Source organism: Silurus meridionalis, chromosome 13, assembly GCF_014805685.1.
Source record: "Silurus meridionalis isolate SWU-2019-XX chromosome 13, ASM1480568v1, whole genome shotgun sequence".
NCBI lineage: Eukaryota > Metazoa > Chordata > Actinopteri > Siluriformes > Siluridae > Silurus > Silurus meridionalis.
This window is the reverse complement of record NC_060896.1, coordinates 23,845,827-23,869,950: the sequence shown is the minus strand read 5'-3', so window position 1 is coordinate 23,869,950 and position 24,124 is coordinate 23,845,827. Positions and strand designations below refer to the sequence as shown.

The following is a 24,124-nucleotide window of genomic DNA, read 5'->3' as shown; positions in this document are numbered from 1 at the left end:
CAGCCTACATATACAACAGAATGCACTGTATAGTTCCACTTAAATATCTTGGAAATGGATTTGAACTGTGACCAGTTTGCTGCAATGATTTAAGACTACAACTGCCATGAAGAGTTTTATGCTGGTGTTTATTAGTGAACAGGTAATAATAACAACAATGATAAAACTATAATGAATGGATATTCAGTGATATTAAGATAAACCAGATGGGTCTTGTGCCTATGGGTCATCTGGTTTCTTGCTAATATCATCTCAGGGAGTTTTTCTTACCCCTGTCACCTCTTATTAGCTTATTAGGGATAAACTTACATTGACTAATTTATGAATTGTATGAGATTAATATTCTTAATCTATTTATTTTTCTAAAGCTATTTTGCGACAATGCTGTAAAAATTGTATTAACTTTACCTCAGTAAAAATACTTTCGCTTACATTTTAATGATGGTGTTAAAGGTGTGCACATTCAAATTGACAGAATTAAGTTGATGTCAGTAGTTTCTGGTGTGAATAGCCTTCAAGAGAAACGTTTACTTGAGCTTCTCTAACAAAGGTAAATGTAGCTTCATTACAGGATTTATAGGGACTTCACTGCTGTCTTCATAATACCATATGCCCAATGTTGGTACATATGTGGGTCAAAAGTCCAATAGACCATAAGATTGAAGATAAGAACCATATAAATCCCACCCACCCACACACATGCACGCACACAAAACCATTTAAGATGAACATGCAAAATGCTGCACTTCGGAGGTAAAGTATTTTAATGTTATTCTCATCTTAATTTTCCATTTTAAGTAAAAAAAAATATATGTTTAAATAAATATATTTATATATTGGTGCAGGTTTAGTTTTGAAATGCATGTAGTGGTTTCTTGCGAGACATTTCAAACTAAACTTTAATATTTAGAACTTTTACAGTGATTAAGATGACAAAAAGAAGGGAAATAATTATCATGTTTTATTACATGTCATTATGGTGGTAGAAAACCAAAGAGCTTCTAACAAAAACCTACAATTAATTTTACAAGGTGCATCTTTACAAGACAGTTGTATTAAAGGTTAAGCTTGTGTTTGTCCACAAGTATTGTCAAGGTAAAAAAAAAAAAATTATTTTTTTTCATAAAGAAACTATTGATTTTCATCATAATTTGATTGCAGTGCATTGTGTTATGTTGAGGTATACTGCTTTCATTTGTGGCTAAAAATGACAAAGCTTGTGGAGTTAACTGCGATAGGGTTTCTAACACAAATTAAACCTAAACCCGCAGTTATTTGTTATATAATGTTTCAAGAGAAACAGTATGTTTTAGACAGGTTGATCTGATCTAAGTAACTCTAATAATAATAACAGTAATAATAATAATAATAATAATAATATTAAAGTTATAATATAATATTATAGTTATGGTAAAATTAACACAAAAAGATAGATAGATTAGCCATTATGTGGTTATCTAAACCTGATAAAAAGCATATCATTTTGTAATTCTACTTTTTTGTCTCGGAGTGTACTTAAACCTTTTTAAATATCTATTAATTTTACCACCTACAGCCTAAACTATTACACTACTGCTGCACTGACCTTTAATATTTCTACTATTACTGTGGTACATTGTAGTCTTTTTCTTTTTCTTTTGGCTTCTCCCTTTAGGGGTCACCACAGTGGATCATCCGTCTCCATACCCCCTGTCCTCTACATCTGCCTCTTTTAAACCAACTACCTGCATGTCTTCCCTCACCATATCCAGAAACCTTCTCCTTGGCCTTCCTCTTTTTCTCCTTCCTGGTGGCTCCATTCTCAGCATTCTCCTAACGATATGTCCTCATGTCTTTTCTCTGCACATGTCCAAACCATCTCAATCGCACCTCCCTCACCTTGTCTTCAAAACGTCCTTCATGTGTGGTTCTTCTAATAAACTCATTTCTAATCCTGTATATTCTCGTCACTTTCATTGGAAACCTCAACATCTTCAGCTCTGCTACTTCCAGCTCAGCCTCCTGTCTTTGAGTCTAACTGTGGTACATTGTAGTAACTTTCTACATTTATTTTAAATGTAATCTTTCTAAAAATGTTTTTTTTTTTTCATTTTATAGCCACAATTGTTTTACTTCAATCATAGATACCTAAAATTTTATGGGTGGGTTACATTTTTATTTTTATTTTGATTGCAGTACATTGTGTTATGTTGAAGTACACTGCTTCCATATGTGGCTATAAAATGACATAACACAAATTAAATCTAAACTGGCAGTTATTAATTAAATAATGTTTCAAGTGACACATGATGTTTTGAACAGGTTGATCTGATGTAAAATAATAAAATAATATTTTATTATCTATGTATTGTATGCAATGTTCCAAAAGTATCTTTAGATAGATTTTTTTTTAAATAGATAGATTAGTCATTATCTGCCACACCTGTAGTGTGATTTATAGATTCAGGAAGGCAGGCGATTATGGGTGGCTGTGATTTTTCCATGCTTAACAGTGTCAGTTCTTTATATCAGAACCATTTTACGATAGGTCAATAGGAAGTCATAAGAGTAAATAAGCAGGTTGGTTTGAAATGACATGTTGAACCTTGAGGTAGCTGAGCTTCAACTGCAAAGGGCCACATTAGATTGTATTCCTGTTAACTAAGAAAACTAAAACAAATAAAGAAAACAGGCTCACTGAAACTGGACAGATGAAGATTTGACAAAAAGACACAATGTTTGGTCAATTCCATTTAATGTCATGCAATTAGTATGTACAGAATTTTCTCTCAACAGAAAGAATCTCTAGATTCAACCTGCCTTGTGAAAATAGATTTGGTGGTGAAATTGTGTGGAAAAGGTTACTACCTTGCATTCAGTGCAGCCAGTACTGTCAATCAAGTATTAATTGGATGCTGAGTAAATGCATCTAAGCACTTTTCAGATACTAGCAGCCATATGTTGGAGGAAAGATAGTAGTTAGATGTGAATTGGTAGGTAGAAAATAAACAACTATATAAACAAACAAACAAACAAAATCACATTAATTATATAATAAGACTGTTGTATTGGCATATTATACCATTCTAGATAATCCAATCTTAAAATTGCAGAGCTCCAGCACTACATTCTTAAAGGTTCTCAGGTCTAATACAGTCTGTTAAATAGTTTTTCCTTTTAACCCTTCGCACATGCACATGCAAATTTAACACTCTCAAGTTTACCACATTTTTCTTATTTACAGGGCAGCACAAGTGTCACAGCAGTTTGGTTTTCCAAGGACCCTCTTCTTCACAGTTATCATATTTGTGCTCATTTGTGTCATTTATTTCTTTATTGGATTAAAAAATGAGAATAACTACAAGTCTGCGCAAATTTACCCTTTCTGGAAAAAGAAGCTATTACCCTTGACGCCATGCGGTTTGAAAGTGCAAAATGATCCGATCATTAAAGTCAGCAGTCAGAAAACATATCTGGTCGGCTCTTACATAGAGCACCGACAGATGCCAAAAATGATAAGGACGATCGCTATAGTGCATCGTAGTGAAAAAACAAAATATAACTGCTTGCTGTGCTGTGATGGACAGATCATATCCATACATGCTTCATTTGACATTCACTCTGACCACTTTGGCTTTGAATATGGCACGGCTGATATTACCTGCCTAATACCAGACATGTGTACAAATCCCACACATGTGGCAATCACTTCCCAATCACCTGAAGAGGATGAATCCTTGCAGGACATTCACATCTTACAACCTGTTAGAAATCAACAGAAACAGGAAGTCTTTCCTTATGACTTTACAGTTTGCATTTCTACCATGTTCAATTATGAGAATGTCCTGGAGCTTGTGCAGGCCATGGAGATGTTCAAGATACTTGGTGTCCAGAAGGTAGTGATTTACAAAACAAGCTGCAGTAATGATGCACAGAAGGTCCTAGATCACTATGCCAGTCAGAACTTTGTGGAGATCATCCCCTGGACAATAGGATCTTACATCAATGTGTCCCGAGGCTGGCAGAAGTCGGTATCACCAGGAGAGCTGCATTACTTTGGCCAAATTGCAGCACTTAATGATTGTGTTTATCGTTACATGTACCAGAGTCACTATGTAGCTTTGCAAGACTTGGATGAAACCATTTTACCTATGAATCTAAAAAACTGGACAGAGCTCCTGCCTCAATTAGAGAGTAAATACAATCATATTGGTGGCTTTGAATTTGAGAATAATTTTTTTCCCATTTCCATCAGAGATTCAAGCTCTAAGTATTCACCAGACTCCTGGAAGAAGGTTATGGGAGTCAACATTTTAGAACATATCATTAGAATAAAAAACGATCCCAACAAATTCAATGATTTCAAAATTATTGTTAACCCTCGATTAGTTTATATGACTACAGTCCATGGCCTTTTGAAGTCGATTAAGGGGACTGTCAGAGTAGACCCTCAGATTGCTCGTATGTATCACATTCGAGACATCCCAAAGGTAAATTTGGCAAAGAGTTCTCAAATACAGGACACCCATCTTAGGGACTATGTGGACAGTCTGATCCCTGCTGTTTCTAAAGTCCTTCAACAAGCACTGGGAATTTACTAAACTGGAAAATTAATAATTGCTAAGACAAATATGTGAAAAAAATTTCCAAGGAAGAATTTTATAAACAATTGTGTAATTTATCTATAACTAAATGGTGTGACACTGGTCAATGCAAATGAAAACTATTAACTATTAATTGAGTGCTGTATTTTAAATCCACCAAAAATAAGTAAAAAAGTTTAATGACCTGCTAATCCAAATTGCATGATTCCAGCATTATTCAGATGATCAGGATCTGGGCATCAGAACGCTCCTGGACAGTCTGTGGTGCCACTTGTGGTTTTGGTGTGGCTACTTGGTGTGGTTATCTGTTAAATTTACAGGGCACCAGGTGTGGACTTGCCAATTTTAATGTCCTCTGGCAAATGGCATTCGAGCTGCATGCTGCTGGACTGTAAGCATAGGTTCCACTAGGGGATGTCGTCCCACACACCACCCACATGAAGTCTGTTTCTGACAGCTTGGTCAGAAAAATACAGTCATACAAATACAAAATACAAATACAAAAATACAATAAACTGGTATCATTTCATTCATCTGCCTTGCACCCATCATTATTATTATTATTGTTGATTAATTATATAATACAAAACAAAGAGTAGGATCACTGGTCAGCATTATTATTATTATTTGTTGTTGTTGTTTGTTTTACTGAAACACTACTGAATTCCAGTGTCCCCCTTTATCTAATCCCTGACTGTGTCAAACACTTAATACACTACAGCCAGGACAGGTTCTGGGCCCACCACAAACCTGGCCAAGATGAAGTGGTTTCTCAGGATAAACAAATGCATTTTCCACTAGTGGAATGCAGAATGCTGTTCCAAACTGTTGTTCCAAAGGGTTAAAAACTGTTTCAAACTGTTTAAAAAAGTCCTATTTATACAAATCATAGAGACAGTTATAAAAATAAAAAAAAGATGAGTAAGATGTGATTTTTGCCTGCTGCAGTATAACAAGGGCCTATTGTTTACATATAGTGAAATAAATAAATATATTATTATTATTATTATTATCATTATTATTATTATTATTATTATTATTACTATTATTGTTATTTATTTACTTTTAACTGTAATTATCTTAATAGGCCTAAATAAAATGCATGACAAAAAAAAAAAAAAAAAAAGCTATTTTTGCTCAGTTTGAATTCATTTTTTTTTTTTTTTTTTTTTTTCTATTGTTTGGGATTGATAATCACAAATATTCATCACCCTTTTGAGTCTGGTTCCTCTCAAGGTTTATTCCTTATATCATTTTAGGGAGTTTTTCTTTGACAGTGTCTCCACTGGCTTGCTCATTAGGGATACAATTATAGGGACGATTATTATGAACTTCAAATGTATATTCCTAATGTTTTTATTTTTTGTACAGATGAGTTGGGGCATTTAAAAAAATAATTGAATTAAAAAAATTAAAACCGTGGTAAAATACAATTCTGGACTGATTATTTGCAACAGAGTCATAATGTTGTAAACATACAGCTAAACATTTGGTAAGCTACTGTACATTTAAAAGTTTCCTTTTGAACTGTTGTAAATTTGTCTTATTTGTGCCATGTGGCATGCAAGTACTAAATAATCTGATCATTGGAGTCATCTTAAAACATGTCGGCTCTTTCATAGTGTAAAATCAGGAGGTGAAACTGATACGAACGATCGAAAAAATGCTGCGTAGTGAAAACCCAGATTATCACTGCTTGCTCTTATGAGCTTTGCTCGTATGCTGACTCATGTGCAGGTTCAACTGCTATGATTAAGGAAAAGGTTCAGGTTGTGCAGAGGCAAGTTATTGGTTGACAGTTCCAATGTGTTGTGCCCTTGTGGGGATCCTATAAAACCAGGATTGCCCAGTGTTAGCCAGTCTGAGTGAGTTTCTTTTTACTTATTCGAGGATCAAGGCAGTCATGGAGTGCTGTCAGTTTGTTCACCCAGGGGTTAGCTCATGGCAGGTCATGGTGTATGGCAGTTATGAGCACAAATTACAAAAATTATAACATTTTTACTAAAAAGCAGAAGTGTGAATTGTTTAGATTCACTTCTATTTTTATAAATGTTTACCCATATAATATTGTATGTTATTTGCAAAGTATTTTCAAAAATAAAAAGTTTCTTGTGTAAAGCCTTTGCGAATTAACAAATTAATATGTTTCCAGCTTGGGGTCCCCTGGTGGTCTAGTGGTTAGAATGTGGCACTCTCACCGCTGCAGCCCGGGTTTGATCCCCGGTCAGGGAACCAACCCCAGCCACTCTTAGTGCCGGTCCCAAGCCCGGATAAATGGGGAGGGTTGCGTTAGGAAGGGCATCCAGCGTAAAAACATGTGCCAAATCAAACATGCGGATGATCCACTGTGGCGACCCCTAATGGGAGAAGCGGAAAGAAAGTTAATATGTTTCCAGCTTGAAAAATGTAGGCCTGTTGTCTCAGCCCACTTCAATGTAAATAAGGCGTGTGGAAGGATTTGTCACATTGTCTAAGGTCCGCCCTGTAGTAGCTTAAACAGAAGGATACAGAGTGTGTGAGTGCTGTAGGAGATTGACACTGGATAGATGGGCACTCTGACTGCAACTTGCCACAGGTATTGGGCTATAAAGCTATGCTTATATTTAAAATATATGTTTTTCTTTTGATGTACTACTTTTTCTAATTCCAGGATAAAACTGCACAGGGCTGTCATTTCGAAGCTGTTTGTTTTTCCAAGGATCCTCTTATTCTCTTTCATTCTTATTGTACCCTTAATGGAGTAATTCACTTCAAGAATTATAAGCCCATCATTACTTAACCTGACTGGAGAAGGAGCCTGATGGCATGTGGCGTGACGGTGTGAAATGATCCAATCATTCAAGTCAACAATCTTAAAACATATATGGTCGGTTCCTACCTAGAGCATCACCAGGAGGTGAAAATGATACGTACACTTGTTATACTGCTTCGCAACGAAAGCACAGAATATCACTGCTTGCTGTGTTGCAATGGAAAAAAACGTGTCCGCACCTGCGCAGCACAGCATTCACTCTGACCACTTTTGGTTTTGAATATAGCACAGCTGACATTACCTGCCTAGTACCGGAAAAGTGTACTGAACCAACACATGTAGCAATCACTTCCCAATCACCTAAAAACGATGAATCCTATCAAGACATTTACACCTTCCAAACTGTTAGGAATCAAGAGAAACAGGAAATCTTTCCTTATGAGTTTACAGTTTGCATTTCTACTATGTTTGATTTTGGGGATGTTCTGGAGCTTGTGCAGGCCATGGAGATGTTCAAGATACTTGGTGTCCAGGAGGTAACTATTTACAAAACAAGCTGCCATCATGATCCTCAGAAGGTCCTGGATTACTGCATCAGGAAGAATTTGGCAAATTGCAGCACTCAATGACTGCGTGTATCGTTACATGTACCAGAGTCACTATGTAGCTCTGCAAGACTTGGATGAATTAATTCTTCCTCTTAACGTCAAAACCTGGCCAGAACTCCTACGGGAATTGAAAAGAAAATACAGTCAGGAGGGGGATTTGAGTTTGAGGCATATATATTTCCCCATTCCATCACAGATTTGCAACCAGATTATTCACCTGACTCTTGGAAGAAAGTTACTGGAGTCAACATTTTGGAACATATTTATAGATTAAATAACGACCCCAAAGAGTTTAATAATTTTAAAGTGATCGTAAATCCTCGCTTAGTATTTCAGACTACAGTGCACGGATTTCTAGAGTCTGTGAACTAGTGTGAGAGTAGACCCTAAGATCGCCCACATTTACCACCTGAGGAATGTCTCGAGGGAAAAATTGTTAACAGGTTCCATTGTACGAGACGCACGTCTCAGGGATTATGCAGACAGGCTGATTTCTGCTGTTTCTAAAGTGCTTCAGCGAGCACTAGATGTTCACTGATGTAGGAGCTGCATTTAATTATAATTGCTGTTGGTGGGCTAATTTTGTAAATTTGTATTTAACCTATTTTGATATGTGTTAATTTAATGGTAATGCTGACTTTTACGCAAAAGCACAGTTTTTAACCTATATTTCTATAGTTACAATGACTTAACAGTAACTTCTATAATTAACATCATTCACATAAGCTAAAATAGATTGAAAATGATTTCTGTTGAGAAAATTGCTGCTCTAGTGTTGGTACTTTGTAAGTTTTCCACCATAGAAAGGTCTTTATGACAGATTTTTCTGCATCTGTTTCTGTTTTTTCTTTTATTACCAATTTGTTTTTTAGTCTTATTAACTTAGAGATAGAAAAGTAAAATTACTAAGAATGAGGGATTGAATGCTGCTTAAGTCACATCAGGGGGGGCTCAAGTCAAACCGGGACTTTTGGGCTGGGAATCACTATGACCAGGATCGTCACTGATGAATATCACCATCTTTGAATCATTTACACCATTCAAATGTATTACATAATTACCGTAATTATTAGAAAGTAACTAGTTTTGAGTGGTAACATTAAATATGATACTTACCTATAACACACCCACAAGTTTATTATTCCTTGCATATTTTTCTGTTTCCAAGAGTCTCAATCACACTGAATTAAATCCTAAAATCTGAATATTGTATTAGTGAATGTGTATTAATTATTGATTCTTATTCTGGCTGTCATTCCCAGCTGTGAATTGTAAATTATAGTTCTTGGAGCAAGAATCTTTCGTAATGTGTCTGAATGCAATGAAAGTAGCCCAAAATGCCAGTGGACTTGGCATGTCATGCTTTGCTCAGCTGAGCAAATCATACAACTGGGATCGATGATTGATGGCACATTTTTGACAAATTATACTAGCATGAAAAATTGAGAAAAAACAGATAAGAGATAAGATTCAATTCATTTTTATTTGTACAGTGGTACCCCGCTTATCGACCGGCTCGGACATCGACCTTTTCGCTTAGCGAACAGTTTTTCGACCGAAATTTGCGCCCGCTGAACGACCAAATGCCCGATTATCGACCTTTTGTACCCCGACCCATGTGGAGTGACTTTTTTACTTTTGTAATGTTTTTGATTTATACTTTTTACTGTATTATTGTCAGAAATCCACAAGGTCCCCTGGTGGTCTAGTGGTTAAGACACACCGCTGCGACCCGGGTTCGATTCCCGGTCAGGGAACCATCCCCAGCCACTCTCAGTGCCGGTCCCAAGCCCGGATAAATTGGGGAGGGTTGCGTTAGGAAGGGCATCCAGCGTAAAAACGTGCCAAATCAAACGTGCGGAGGATCCGCTGTGGCGACCCCTAATGGGAGAAGCCGAAAGAAAGTATTGTCAGAAATCCACATGCCACGCCCCCATTGGCGGCTGTCAAAACCTCCGCTTTCCCTGAAGCCAACAATGCACACCTGGGGTTTATTATTCACTTATCCCCAGCTCCTATATAAACCCCTCATTCATCCACACTTCTTGTCGGTTATTGTTGGTATGTGAAGGTGTTTGGTGCATGTTTGTCTGTGTTTTCCGTCACTCGTATTCCTATGCGTTTCTTCCTTTTCGGACCCCACGCACATTCCATGGCTGCGCTTTCTTTCCAAAGCGCACCCCGGATTACCTTTTTTCTCCCGTGCTTTCGCCAGTTGACCTCGCCCCTCTAGGGTGTTTTTGTGTTAAACTCTCTGTGTTTTTGTTAAACCAAAGCGAACTGTGCTCCGGCTTTGCCTCCGCTCATTACGCTGCATAACAATTATATACAGTATTATTTATGTACCTGTATTAATACTGCTAAAAACAGGGTAAAAAATGTTTATAAATGGTATCGGTGGAGGTCGGGAACGGATTAATTGGTTTTCCATAATTTCTTATGAGATAATTACATTCGCTCTTTGACCTTTTCGCATTTCGACCGGTTTTAAGGAACGCATTAAGGTCGATAAGCGGGGTACCGCTTATCCTAAATGAACATTGCCTCGAAGCAGCTTTACACAGATAATGTGGTGATAAAAATGAATAAGATGTTAAGTGTAAGTTTGTCCCTGAGGAGTGAGCCGGTTGTGTCTGTGGCAAGGAAAAACTCACTGAGATGTCATAAATAAACTTGAGCCATCTTAAACAATGCAAAATTCATGTGAAAATTAAGATTCTTGTCTCAAACAGCATGGATGTTCTTAGACGAAAGTAGTTCATAGTGCATGGACTGTATTTATGAAGAAATGAACTGAAAACTATTTAGCATTACAGCAATGTTGTGAAGATTTTTCAATCTGTATATACTGTTTTATACTGATCTATGACTGTTAGCATCCAACAATGCTAGCAAAGAATGGTGTGAACAAAACAAATTATTTTTTTTTATGGTCATCGTCTTAGAATGCACAATATGTGAAACCTTGAGGCAGATTGGAACAACAGAATATCATAACATATTCCTCTCCTTTCAGTCAAGAGCAGAAATTCTAGGCTGAAATCTATACACATTAAATTGTAAAGCTTAAAACAGGTTCATTATACTGAAATCAACTGAATCTAAGAACATGGCTTCCTGTTAAACAGGAAACAAAAAACAGCCTTTTGATTATTTAACCCATTATTTTAATTTTTTTAATAATTCAAAAACAGTAATTGATTGAGAAATGCTTTTCACATGGTTAGTCTGTATTGAAATGTCTTTTTACTGACAAAAGGACAGCTAAATAAACAGCTCAAGCAAGTTTACTGTATCTCAGGTCTTTAAAAAAAAACAAAAAATAAAAGAGTTTGATTTGATACAGAAATCTACAATGGCATATGAGGAATTTTGGCTTTGCAAAAATAACTGCACTTAGCCCCATACATTGTGTCCCCCAGTTACAGCACACCCCAATTTGTTTTATTTCTTATACACAACAGCAAACAGTTCATTGTTTTTGTCTCACTGCTCTTTTTTCGGCTTCTGATACATGCATGCAAAAATGAACAGGTAATTTTTGCATGTCATTCATCTTATATAATGAACATGCAAATTTTGCTAAATGGGCCAAGGTTGTAGATGACTTTAATGAACATGAAAAAACAAAGACCTAACATCAAAAGCTTTATTTTAAGTAGATCTGTATATCTAATACAGAGCTGTATATACACATATATAAAATAGATATTTATCCATTCACTAATTTTTGCATTGCAAAAATCAGTGATGGGTTTAAAATTATAATGTGTATAATCTGTTCCGCAGAGGCAACCACTATCCGCTTTGTATTAGCGGTTATTTGCCCAGTGTGAAATTGCGGTAAAATTGTGTATCCCTTATGTTTATTATATAACCTCATTTCCTAATATTTTAAGGAAAACAAACTAGACAGGGTGCCACTATTTTAATTACAAAATGAATGGCAGGCAGTTTGGTTGCCAGGCCACCGGAATCCATCGTTTAAAGCACTTTTCAGTAATTACATAGACATATTTTTTAAAATCAGTAGCAGAGAAATGCATAAACATACACAGATACAAATGGACACAATCAAAAACAAAGACAAAACAGGCATTTGGTGAGTAGTTACCTGGGTGTTGGGCTAAATTGTGCAGACTGGCTCAAATAAACCTCATAAGACTGTATTTCAAGTGTTCACATTGTGTAAACAAACAAAAAAAAAAATTAAATTGCACGACATCATACAAAAAGAAAAACATAAAAAGCAAACAGTCCTTCTTATAAATATACAAGTGGAAAGTAACTGACCTAAAGCAGCTACTGTTTTACTGTAAGCCTTCACAATGCTTGTTCATTCCTTTGCATTTGTGCAAATGGACTCTCCTTGCTTTGAGTCTTTTCTGAGGACGGCTGAGGGAGTGATTCAGTCATGGCTGTAGTGGTAATGTCCTTCATCATCATTGCTCCCACCGTGTAAATCCACTTCTTACCTAATCAGGTGGAAAGTTAGCCAGTACATGAACACTGGCTGTGCTGCAGCAATGGCCATGGTTAAGTACATGCGCAGCTGATTCTTTGCTCCTCGGACTAGAACGCCCTCTGCGGCCGCCTCGGACAGAATCTTTAACCTCAGTGTTCGGATCTACAGCACACACACATACACACACATGAGCCATAATTCTGTCTAACACAGGGTGAACACTGATGAAGTATTACATAAAAAGCTCATTTGTGGAATCGTACTGAAAACTCTACAGTTTTTGAGAAACATTTCCCTTTAAGTGTCCATCAGTGAACAGTAAATAAAATTAACAGTGATGGAATGGCCTTCTGGCTCTTCTCATTCGGGATAAATATGTAAGGACTATGTTTAGGACAATGTTAAAAGCGTAATATCAAATACAGTTGAATTGAATCACCAGCACTGCCTGTGACAGCTAACTTATTAAAGTGCATTAGCCAGAAATAAAATCTGGTGCAAATGTGTGCCTATTTTTTTTCATGCAGTCTGTATGAACTCTGTTGCCTTTTAACCATGTCCAGTTTCTCTTTGTCATCTATCAAAATGGGGGTAACCACTGGACAAATAAGATAAGACAAATTAAACTGGACTAATAAGATAAGACTGAATAAAAGATTAATTAATTTTAGTGTAAAAATATATAACTAAACCCAATTATGATAATGGAAATTTCAGAAATTCAAGCCATATGTACACACAGTGAGGAAGATGTTTAAGTGCCTTTACATGTGCACATTTTTTTTATTCAATGGATATGACCAGTTGCTTTTCTTGTGTTTTAACTAATTAAAAATTAAAGATTGTTTTATGTCAGAAACATATTTATATGCAGAATATAACTTTTTGTGAAATGAAAGACTAATGAAAACATGTATTCGCTTTGTCAAAATGGTTTCAATAGCGCCCACTAGTGGTAGACAAAAAAGCTAAAAACGAATCATTGCCTGTCCAACTATGCAATCTGAAACTTTTCTGTCACTTTGTTGTGGAGTACACATTTCAGCTCAGAGCATTAGACCTTAATCGTTTTAAAAGTGCATAGAACCTTACAAATGAAGTATTGCCACAAAAAAAAAATCATGTTCCCATAAGGAAACAATGTAAAACAGCTGATGGGTGAAATAGAAATTTGTATATCCGAGTTTATTTATAAAAATCACACATTTTAAACCATGATCACTAATAGTACATGTGTGTCCCATAATTTAAGTGAGTGAGTCATTGGTGTGTAGTGCATAATTCTGGGAACAGTGAGAAAAAAAAAAAAAAAAAAATGCCAGGGTGTCAGTACTGAGATAGACAGATGCAGAATGCTTGCTGTGTCTTAATATTTACTAATCAAGCCCTTGCATGTCAACTATTAGAGTCAAGTTACAAGTTTGGGCAATGCTATAGAAAGTTAGAACTGTTTAGCACAAATCACTGAAAATGCATGAAACCATTTAAGGTACCTGCACCTATACAGATTTCCAAACAGCCCAAACAAGAGCCTGTGGAGTAGCTATGATAGTAAATATTTGACAGTGAAGCACCAAAAAAACAACAGCTGTCAAGAAATAATAAAATAAAAATACTAATTTAAAAGTAACATAGAATTACTATTAATTTTATAAAAACGGTTGTTAGAGAATTAAAAAAAATCTATTCTGTCCACCTAATAATTATAGCCATATTTACACATTTACATTTCCCCGTAAAACAGTGTGACTATCTGCACCATTCAACATCATCAATAATAATTAAACTATGCATAAAGTAAAATAAGCACAAATAATCCAAATCCCAACAATGAATGCAATGAAACAATGATGCTGCACTCACCGTAAAGACAAAAATGGAAACACAGCACCAGAAGAGTGAGAGATAATATCCTGTCTTGCCAAACAGGAGCCCAGCTAACACACCTACTATCATCCTGTGGAGAGAAAACAAAATGAAAAAGGATTACAACAAATATTTCCAGGTGCAACTGCAATTACCAGCTTTGGAGACATTTTCATGAAATATTAAATGATATATTTTCATAACATTACATAATACAAGACCATTACATTCTATACAACTTGGGTTTAAAGGATAAAACCACCTTAAAACCCCTCTGAATGTCCTCAAGATTTCCTTTTTGTAATATGCCATTAGGAATTAGTGTGTGCTTCCTTAATGTACTTAAGGAAAGCAATGCAGCAGTCCTTTAATCCTTAAATCTGTCCAGATTTTGTGCATTCGACTCAAACAGAGAGGCTTCCAAACTTCAGGCTGTGTAGCAAGTCATCATGTTCATCAACAGCGACACGTGTTCAGAGCTATGAGCCGAACGTTTGCTCTCCATATCTTTGTATTTGTCATTAATGAAAGAAAGCAGCAAAACCTGAGCATTACCGCTTTAGTTTGATAATTTTTTTTCACTCCTATTAGCTGGCAAAAATACTCAAAAAACCCGACACCCATTAACTTCTCATGGGAATAATAAAATCAAAAATTTGTTTATTGTTTTTTTAATTACTGTTTAAATGCCATATTATCATTAAAAATATATATAAATAAAAAATATGATTTTACTTGTCACATGTACTATACATTATGGTGAAATTCTTTCTTTAAATATGATAGGAAGCTGGGGGTCTAAGCCATGAAACAGCAACCCTGGAGCAAGGAGGGCTGAGGGCCTTGCTCAAGGGCCCAAAGTGGCAGCTTGGCAATACTGTGGATTAAATGGCAGCTTGGCAATACTGCGTCTTTCACTTCCCCCAACATCAATGGCTATTTTCATGGCAGAATCAAGGTAATGGAAAACGTGGCACTAGAAGTTTACAGCGTTTCGAGGTAAAAATCTGTAGTTATATATTTTAATACTTCATAAGAATTCCAGTGCGATACATTTTTTAGTGATACATTTTGAAAGCCTCCTACATACATGCTTTCTGAGTCAAAACACTGTCTTGTGTTGAGTATTACAGTATGTTTGTTTTACAGTGGTCACATGTTGGGGGTTCTTCTACATTTAGCACTTATAGTGTGTGAGAGTCTGGAGCGTCCAATGCGAAATCTTGTATATATGATCTGGTTTTATATATGAACTGGATTCAAATTAAAAGTTGAGTAACTGTCTTTTGTTTAAAGCTGGGTTGATTCGATGTCATTTTTATCTGTGCACTGGCATCATTCCACCATTTTATTATTTTTTTTAAGATGTATGAGTTTATTATTGATTTGAGGTCTGATGGTGGGATTTTGCGGTCTCGGACTCCCATAGACATTAACAGCAATGTCTTAGCAAACGACAGTCCCATATGGCTTGGTATCCACAAAAAAAAAAAAAAATGTTAAAGTTTTGTCTCTGTAGGGAGTCAACTTTAAATAGGATGTCAGCAATTATGGAATGTTCAATCCTTTGTCCTGGAATACGGATACCACGTCGCTGGACTGACAAATTTGAATCACTAGGCACAAATGTACTTGAGTTTCACAGGGGTTCCTTTAAGCAGCAGGATAAAATGCAGAACTATGAAACGGGTTAAGGAGTGCAGATTACTTTCAGAGTGTGCATAAAGGAAGCTATAACTAAACAGTTTCATCCTTCTTTAATTTCGGTTCCTATTAATGGTTGAATAGCAATGTTTTTAAAAAGATTTGTCTATCAAATAGACAGCTTTTTTTGTATTTTTATGAAACTTGCATGCAAAGATTAATAAAAAAAACTCCACATGAAAACAGGGTATGTACATGCACTAAAGCAGTGCAATAAATAAATAAATAAATAAATAAATAAATGACTATAGTACTACAGCAGTGTCTGAACCTGTTCGGAACTACAGCAAGTTATTTTAATCAGTCTTTAGGCAGCCACCTTACCCAACATATTTGTATCCAGAAAAAGCCACCAGGTCGATGGTGGTGAGATCTGTGTTCACCGTGACCAGGTAAAGGCTGAGGAGAACGGCAAGAACTTCAATAATGAGCCAGACCAGCGCTGAGCTAGCCTGCATCCCCAAGATCTCAGGGGAAAAGCTGAATATAGACACACATACAAAGGCAGTTTTAGTCATGTAAATCAACTGTGAAAAAAAACTTGTGCAGGTTTAAACCAGATATCCCACAATATTAAACAACCATACAAAAAAAAAAGTATGACGTGTCAAATACACAGTGTTATTTTATTTATAGACCACTGTATAAATAAAAAAAAATGCAAACTGCAATTTGCATTATGATACATTTGCATTATTATATATACATTTTTTTTATTTAACAGTATATCCTTTTAACGATTGATGAGATCATTATTATAAATCATAAATCAACTAATTATAAATCACTCGGGATAAAACTATAGTAAATAATTAAGCAAATGAAACATATTGACGCTATACGCTCGGTTTTCCCGAGCCTAAGGAAAGCAGTATGCAAAGACTGCTTTATCCAGTTCCATACGTGTAACTGGTTTCATGTTTTGACAGCTTTAGATCAGATCATATTTGACATGCTGTCTGACACAGTGTGGAGACTGCCAGAGAAGGAGAGCATGCTCGGGTTGTGTCTTTAAATAGAGTAGCTCCTTTGCTGCCCTGATATAGAAGCCGCTTTTATTTGTCACATACGCTACAGCATGGTGAACTTTGTTTCTTTTCTTGGTAGGTATGGAGCAGAGAAAGGGTCTCAGGGCCTAACAGTGTCAGCTCAGAGGTGTTGGGGGCTTTAACTCTCAACCTTTTGCTCAATAACCCACAGCCACCAGTGCCCTAGTAAGTAAGGGTCTAACGAATATGTGCAGAAAGCCACTCTTACCGGTTTTGTGTGCCGAGGGCCAGGCCTGCAATCAGGACATACGTGATAAAAGCCATTGCTAAAATAATAAGGGGATGAAATTAGACATCCAGAGCATGGCATGAAAACAATGCACAGGGTGAGTACTCACATTAGCCTAATAACTGGGTAATAATCTGAAACATTATACAAAAGAAAAAATGGCATTTGATTACTCCTCTTTTTGCCTTCATACAAACCGCAATAACTCACAGGTAAAGACACCACAAGTTTAAACTGAACTCCCTTTTCCAATGACTGCATGTAGTTTGGTTAGTTTTCTGACATTTTGATGTGCCCGCTGCTGTTTCCAATATTCCTGCAGGTCTCTAGGAAGACTGAGCTGCAACGAGTCCCATGGTTCGACTGTCTAATACCCTACAGTCCTCAACCTACAAACTGACCATTCGTTTTGAATGTTTTTTTTTCCTCTCACCACCGCTTAAAATATTGTTTAGATTGCATGCAATTTACAAGTAAAAAATGTTAAACGAAAAGATTTGCAGCAGTTTATGCTACACAAAGTTCTTTCGAAATGGACTTTCCAATTGATTTGAATCAATGAACAATGAAATTAATAAACACAGTGTGTCCACTCCCTATGCTTAAGGCATCATAATCCTTATCTTAATTTACATATCTACCAAGTAAAGCAAGGACTTATTGATCGTTCTATTTCTTTTAAAGAAATAGTTAGTTATGAAACATATCAATAACTTACCAGGAATGTACAGGTCCGGAGCGTTGACATCAAAACGTGGAGCTACTGGAGTATCCTGCTGGTAACTCACTTCCCAGTTCTGTAATGACAGCACTGATGAGTACCAAAGACACACAGTTAACTGTTAACACAGCTACAGGTTCAAACTAAATTACTGCATTTGTAAAGAGATTAATAATAAAACCATCGGAAATGCAACTAGTTGTGGTATTAGAACGTCGAAGGAACAAATGGGTGGCATTACAGTGAAAAAGAAAACACGGCTGTGCAAAGATACACAATAAAAAAGGCTTTAAATCTATGCTTGCACAGTCATGGATAAAAAGCTCAAAAACAGCCTGGTGATGCAGGATATGACCAAAAGTATTTGGACACCTGATCGTCACACAGCCCATTCCAAATTTAATTTCCTTTTCCTGTTATATAATACAACAGTTAATTCAGGTGCAATTACATGAATTACATATTTACTATAACCGCACTGGGACTTGTAAATGTGTCAATCGCTCCACTAGTCTTTAGAGATGTACGCCTGTTTGACGTAATACGTAACAAAACAACGTCCTGTTAATACTGAAGTGCTTCAACCCGACATCTGGAAGACTGGAAAAATTAAAAATGTAAAAAGCTACAATGGATAAAATAAATGAATACGATGATGATATAGTGCTAATACATATTAGGGCTATTCTTAAAATAAAAAAAATTAATAAAAAATAAAAAGAAAGAAAGCTGTACCCTGATACTCTGAGTATAGGGTGACATTCAATGCTAAACAATAAAATGTAAAAAAAAAAAAATCATGCCATGCTATAATGTAGAAGCTAATTGTATACTCATAGTATACTCGTAGCAGTTACATACACAGAAAACATTAATAATCCCTTTTAAAGACCAGAATTAGCTGGTGTTTGCACTGGTGTTACAACACTGCTACTGCAAGAGCACCTTCAATAAAATAAAATAAAAAATGTTAACCTTGCATTTCCCTAACCAAATAGGTTCACACTGCCTGAATGAAAGTTCACCTTTTACTAGTTAAACAACATATTCAGATATATTAAAATGTTCTTAACTTATATAAACATAAAGAATGCAAATAGGCAAAAAGTAAATGGTCTGTGTGAAGTGGGGCAGGATTAGCATGATGTACAACTCATTCCATAGGAGACTTTCTGTTTACTTTGGCACTACTTCAGGCAGGTGCACGAACATTATAAAAAAATTTCCTTTTATTTATATGAACAAACGAGTAATTTAATGCCATGAAGATTAAATTTGACCAAACAAATATCCGGACAGTTCATTTCTTCAAACATTCAGATTAAATACTTCGCCATGCTTCTTGTAAAATTTGCCAAAAAATGTTCACTGGTTGGATCTTTCTTTCTGACCTGGTGATCCAGTTCATCCCAGAGCAGTTCAATAGGATTTACCTGTGGTGACTTAGCAGCCATTTCATGATTAACATTCCAGCTGACTTTTTGCTGTCAAAATAATGATTACGGCGCTTAGACGTATGCTTCAGGTCATTGTCTTGTTGCGAGAGGCGTTAAAGTACGGTATAGTAGCCATGTTGGTTCAGTGTTCCTTTTACCGGGATAAGTTTCCAACCTTCCCTGCTCGAAAACAACCACAAAGCATTACGCTTCCAGCTCAAGGTTTGACTGTGGGTGTGAGACAGTCTGCCAACATCTTCTCTCCTGTTTTTCTTCTCACACAAGTTCTTCTGTTAGAGCCAAAAATGTCTAATTTGTACATATCTGTCTACAGAACTTTCTTCCACTCATTCATTGTCCAATTCTGTGTGATTGTACCTTTAACATATGTTGCAAATAAACAAAAGTAACATGCATATGTCTCAAAAAATAAGATAAAAAAAAAAAAAATAAAAAAAATTGTTAAGCAGTTTTTTTTTTTTTTTTTAAAACTCTGTACACACAAGTTTGTGTAGAACATAAGAAATACCTCATGCATATAGGGGAATACTAGCAGTCCCAGCTTCTTGCCAACATATACGGTGTCCACAGCGAAATAATATTTCAGTTTGGAGATGGGGATGAAACGGTCAAGCTGTAAATTAAGAGAGAGAAAGAAAGAGAGAGAGAGAGAGAGAGAGAGAGAGAGAGAGAGAGAGAGAGAGAGAGAGAGAGAGAGAGAGAGGCATTAACTCTGACATTTTTCTTTCTTAAAGGACACTTGTAAATAAAACTATTAACTACACCATCACTTTTGACCATGACCATTTATGGGCCTATTTTTTTTTGTTTGGTCAGCAACATAAAAGTAAAACAACATGTAACAAATTTATTTATTAAATTTTTTTCTTCAGTCGAAGATCCCCGTTGTATCTCCGAAATGTCGTAAGTCGGGGTATGACTGTATTTCAGTTCTGCAATACAGTCATGAATTTTAACACTTTAACTTCCAATAGGCCATGCTTATTTTTGTTGGTGAATGCTACGTTTGTAAAGTAACACACGTCTATACCAGGGCAAAATTCTAATCTATGCAAAATCTATGCTTTGATCACCAAAAAAAAAAATCTAAAACTTTTCACTTCATGAGATGACAATTTTATGCCCTTCTCCTTTTGCTTATGTTGGTTGTAGCGGGACTGAACTGCTTATTTTTATTACAACCATTCATGTATGAATAAACAAGGAAGTTTGCACAACAGAGCCTTTTTTTTTCCCATTCTTAACCCTTGCCCACTCCTGTCATGGTCATGCTTTTTTTTTTATTTTTATTTTTATTTTTTTTATAAATGTGCCTGTGATATATATTTTTTTTGATTTTCCAAAACATATAAAATATTAACAATTATATTAAGCCACAGTGGCCTTCACCAGGATGAAGTGATTACTGAAGATTGAGTGAATGAATGTTGTAAATCAATCTTGCTGCATCCAGTTTGCAATGTTAATCAAAGTGGCCTTTCTTTGTCATGCATCTGATAGTTCCCTTCCACTCACATGAGAGTTCATTACTCTCAGGCTATTTTTCTTGGTTCACAATTCAGTCCTTTGTGTTTAGATAGTGGTTGGGGAACTGGGCTGTTTTATACTGAAGCGGGGCAAAGTTAATAGAGTTTCTGTACTCTAGCAGGAAAAAATATTGTTTCAGCCTTTTGATGCTAAACAAGGCTATCAAGAGACAGGAGATCAAGGCATAAAAATGCCACTCTTGCCAGGAGATTTCAATCACATCACAATCAGCTCCATATTGGATGCATTCAAATCTGGACCCAAACAAATTAGAACAAAGAGATCCCTTACGTTTTTATCCATCATTTGTTTGCCCTGGCTTGCGAGGCTGCTCCCATAGGCCATAGCAAGATTGGACATTGGATCTGATAGGATGGCATGGCCTGCATAATCCATCCCTCCTTTGTCCGTGCTGCCAGGTCCAGAGTTGTGTCGAACAGCACTGGTGTCATCGAAAAGCTGACTGGATTCACCGGAGTCTGGGCCTGAACCTCTCATCCTCGACCTGGCTTCTGAAACAAAAAATACATCTGAGTGAGAGACAGGCTAATTGTCAAACTAGTTATTTTACTAGGTCAATTCTACAGGATAAATGAAATACTAAATTATCCAGCAGGATGGCATCTGGAAACAAGTCTCAATCATTCAATGCATTAGACTCGCCTGTATTAATATAGAATTAGTCTAGAAAATCTGAACAGAAGGCAGAAACTATATACGGCCAAAGGTTTGGGGACGCCTGACAATCACACCCCTAAGCGATCCTTCTCTTAAATGCTGCCGCAAAAATGGAAATTCAGATTTGCACTAATTCATACAGAGTGCGTTGGCCTGAAAGTTTCAGATCACCACAAATCTGGTGCACATAAGTTATACATAACCATGTTGTAACAGTTCATTTGGTTGTCATCAGACTTAGGGCAATGTAATCTATGCTGCCCAAAAAGTGCCATATTAGCCGACTTTGGAGCTTTATTTATGTATTTAAAAAACTGCCCGGAGACTGCTATGAAGCCCATTATATTTTATTAATTCATATATTTTATTCCCAGGACGAGACACTTTGAACCTGTAGTAAAATTTGTTTAAAATTCCAAATGAATCCATAGTTTGCATGAAATTTTATTAATTTTTCTTTTTTCAAACATTCTTGCATTTCATTACAAAAAAACATTTCTTTATTCTTTATTATCATAACCATGTGCACACAACAAGTTACGTGAAAACAACCAAAGTCAGAGTGGAAGAATTTGAGTGGCCTGAACAGAATCCAAACTTCAACCCAGATGAACAATAACTTTGGGATGAACTGGAACACTGTCTGCAACCCAGACCTCCGTGCTCAACATATGTAGACCTATATGTAGACCTCAATAACTAATGTTCTCATTGCTAAATGAGCTCAAACCCCTACATGCTCCAGAAACATGTAAAACCTTGAGGGGCAAAACAAATGGGAGGAAAACTGAAATGGGTGTGTTGAGGTCACGCGTTCACAATCCTTTGTCCATCATCTTCCTCTTTTGGCTGCTCCCATTAGGGGTCGCCACAGCGGATCATCCATCTCCATACCACCCTGTCCTCTACATCTGCCTCTTTCACACCAACTACCTGCATGTCTTCCCTCAGCACATCCATGAACCTCCTCCTTGGCCTTTCTCTTTTCCTCCTGCCTGGCGGCTCCATCCTCAGCATTCTCCTACCGATATAACTCATGTCCCTCCTCACAATCCTTTGTCCATGTAGTATGTAAATGATGCTTGACTGTATTGCAGGTGAGTGAACATTTGAACAAGTCTTCAACCTACACCTATTGCACTAATTCATTCCTTAATTCCCCAAACTAATTCCTTCCTTCATTCTTCTGTTCCATCCTTCATTTATTCTCTCATCCATTCCATCATTTGTTTCTTCCTTCATTCATTCATCACTTCTTCACTTCCTTCGATCACAGTAGGTAAATGATTAATTCAGAAACATGAACATTATTAAGCATCCATTTGAAAAACATAAATAAAAGGCTTTGCACTGGAACAGTAAGTTGTCAAAAAAAAACGAGTCATTCATTCTGACCAATCAGAATTAAGAATACAGTAGCGGTTATGGTATAAAGTAAATATTGTATATTATGTTTTCTATTACATTGACTACATGTATTAAGAGTCACTTTAAATAATAATTACAATATCTGATAAATTATCTTACACAGAACACCAGGTTTATATCAGTGACTGGTTAAATGAAGTAATGAATGAACTGACGCTAAGCGGTTTACTAGCCGAGGATTAGCCGTTAAATATTCTAAATACCGAATTGTAGTACATATTCAGTAAAATTGATTGTTATAATATGATAAATACATTTTTACTTATTTGTAATGTTAATTAGCAAGCTAACATATTCAATATGCTAGCGGTAGCAAAAAACGGGAGTGTCCCAGTCCTTACTGAAAGAGCTAAAAATAGGCCCAATCCCAAACTGCTTGCTGATTGAAAGCTAGTACCCTCCGTTAAAGGGCGCCAAAAAGAACTCGGCCCATATATGATGTAGTGCACCTAAATAGAGAGGAGAGAGAGATTTGGGATTGATCCCAAACCAAGACACGGTTTCTGGCCTACCATTATCAGTATCAGATTATTAAATACAAATGTTACTCGTGGTAAATAAACTCATATATAATTAACTAAATCTGAAGTTGAAATCTGACCTGTGGTTGAATTTATTATTCAAATAAATGAAAATGAAACTGCTCAAAGAAATCACAACACAAATAACACGACGTACGTAACTTACGCTGTCTGAACCCACTCTGATTCGTGTAATCCATCCTCACAAAAATATATAAATACAAATGTTAATCTTATCTGCGCTCGGTCCGTTTTAAAAGCACTAATAGCTTTATTATAAAGCAACTTTTTAGGAGATTACTTTCGAAGTCATCGCCTAAGACACCGGCTTCGTTTCTCCGGAGCCGGAATGACGTCAATTAACTAAACCAATCAAAGTGCGAATTATCATTAAAGAGGGCGGGTCTTTGAAAATCCCAACCAATAAACGCACTCTCCTGAACTACAACGCTAACGGAATATGCAGAAGCAACATTGTTGCGCATGTGTGTGAGGACGTTACGGCGACTGCGCCGCCATCTTGGAGAGGTCAGCTT

General features: G+C 36.3%; 2 protein-coding genes across 3 annotated transcripts; one reads left to right on the top strand and one right to left on the bottom strand.

The window, feature by feature from the left end:
* The first annotated feature begins 711 nt into the window (after positions 1–711).
* On the top strand, positions 712–5,657 carry LOC124395841. The gene is made up of 2 exons (XM_046864717.1): positions 712–753; positions 3,224–5,657. The coding sequence occupies exons 1-2, from the start codon at positions 725–727 to the stop codon at positions 4,578–4,580; spliced, it is 1,386 nt and encodes a 461-aa protein (XP_046720673.1). The 5' UTR covers positions 712–724; the 3' UTR covers positions 4,581–5,657.
* A 6,199-nt stretch (positions 5,658–11,856) lies between these two features.
* yif1b (Yip1 interacting factor homolog B (S. cerevisiae)) lies at positions 11,857–23,962 on the bottom strand. Of its 2 annotated transcripts, none has more exons than XM_046865063.1 (8): positions 23,746–23,962; positions 21,253–21,473; positions 19,943–20,047; positions 17,975–18,053; positions 17,236–17,293; positions 16,303–16,458; positions 14,272–14,365; positions 11,857–12,570 (listed from the first exon to the last, which is right to left on the bottom strand). In XM_046865063.1, the coding sequence occupies exons 1-8, from the start codon at positions 23,786–23,788 to the stop codon at positions 12,415–12,417; spliced, it is 912 nt and encodes a 303-aa protein (XP_046721019.1). In that variant the 5' UTR covers positions 23,789–23,962; the 3' UTR covers positions 11,857–12,414. The 2 variants fall into 2 exon arrangements, with proteins under 2 accessions (XP_046721019.1, XP_046721020.1); XM_046865064.1 differs by having other exon boundaries at positions 23,755–23,961.
* Positions 23,963–24,124: the final 162 nt, after the last annotated feature.

Bases quoted from the DNA above. Each gene is read 5' to 3' on its own strand.
- LOC124395841 (XM_046864717.1), top strand. From the start codon at position 725: ATGAACATGCAAAATGCTGCACTTCGGAG. The intron at 754-3,223 runs GTAAAGTATTTT...TCTTATTTACAG, and splicing joins CAAAATGCTGCACTTCGGAG to GGCAGCACAAGTGTCACAGC.
- yif1b (XM_046865063.1), bottom strand. From the start codon at position 23,788: ATGGATTACACGAATCAGAGTGGGTTCAGACAGCGTAAGTTAC. The intron at 14,366-16,302 runs GTAAGGTGGCTG...TTCTCTCCACAG, and splicing joins TCTGGATACAAATATGTTGG to GATGATAGTAGGTGTGTTAG. The intron at 12,571-14,271 runs GTGAGTGCAGCA...TGTGTGCTGTAG, and splicing joins TTTCCATTTTTGTCTTTACG to ATCCGAACACTGAGGTTAAA.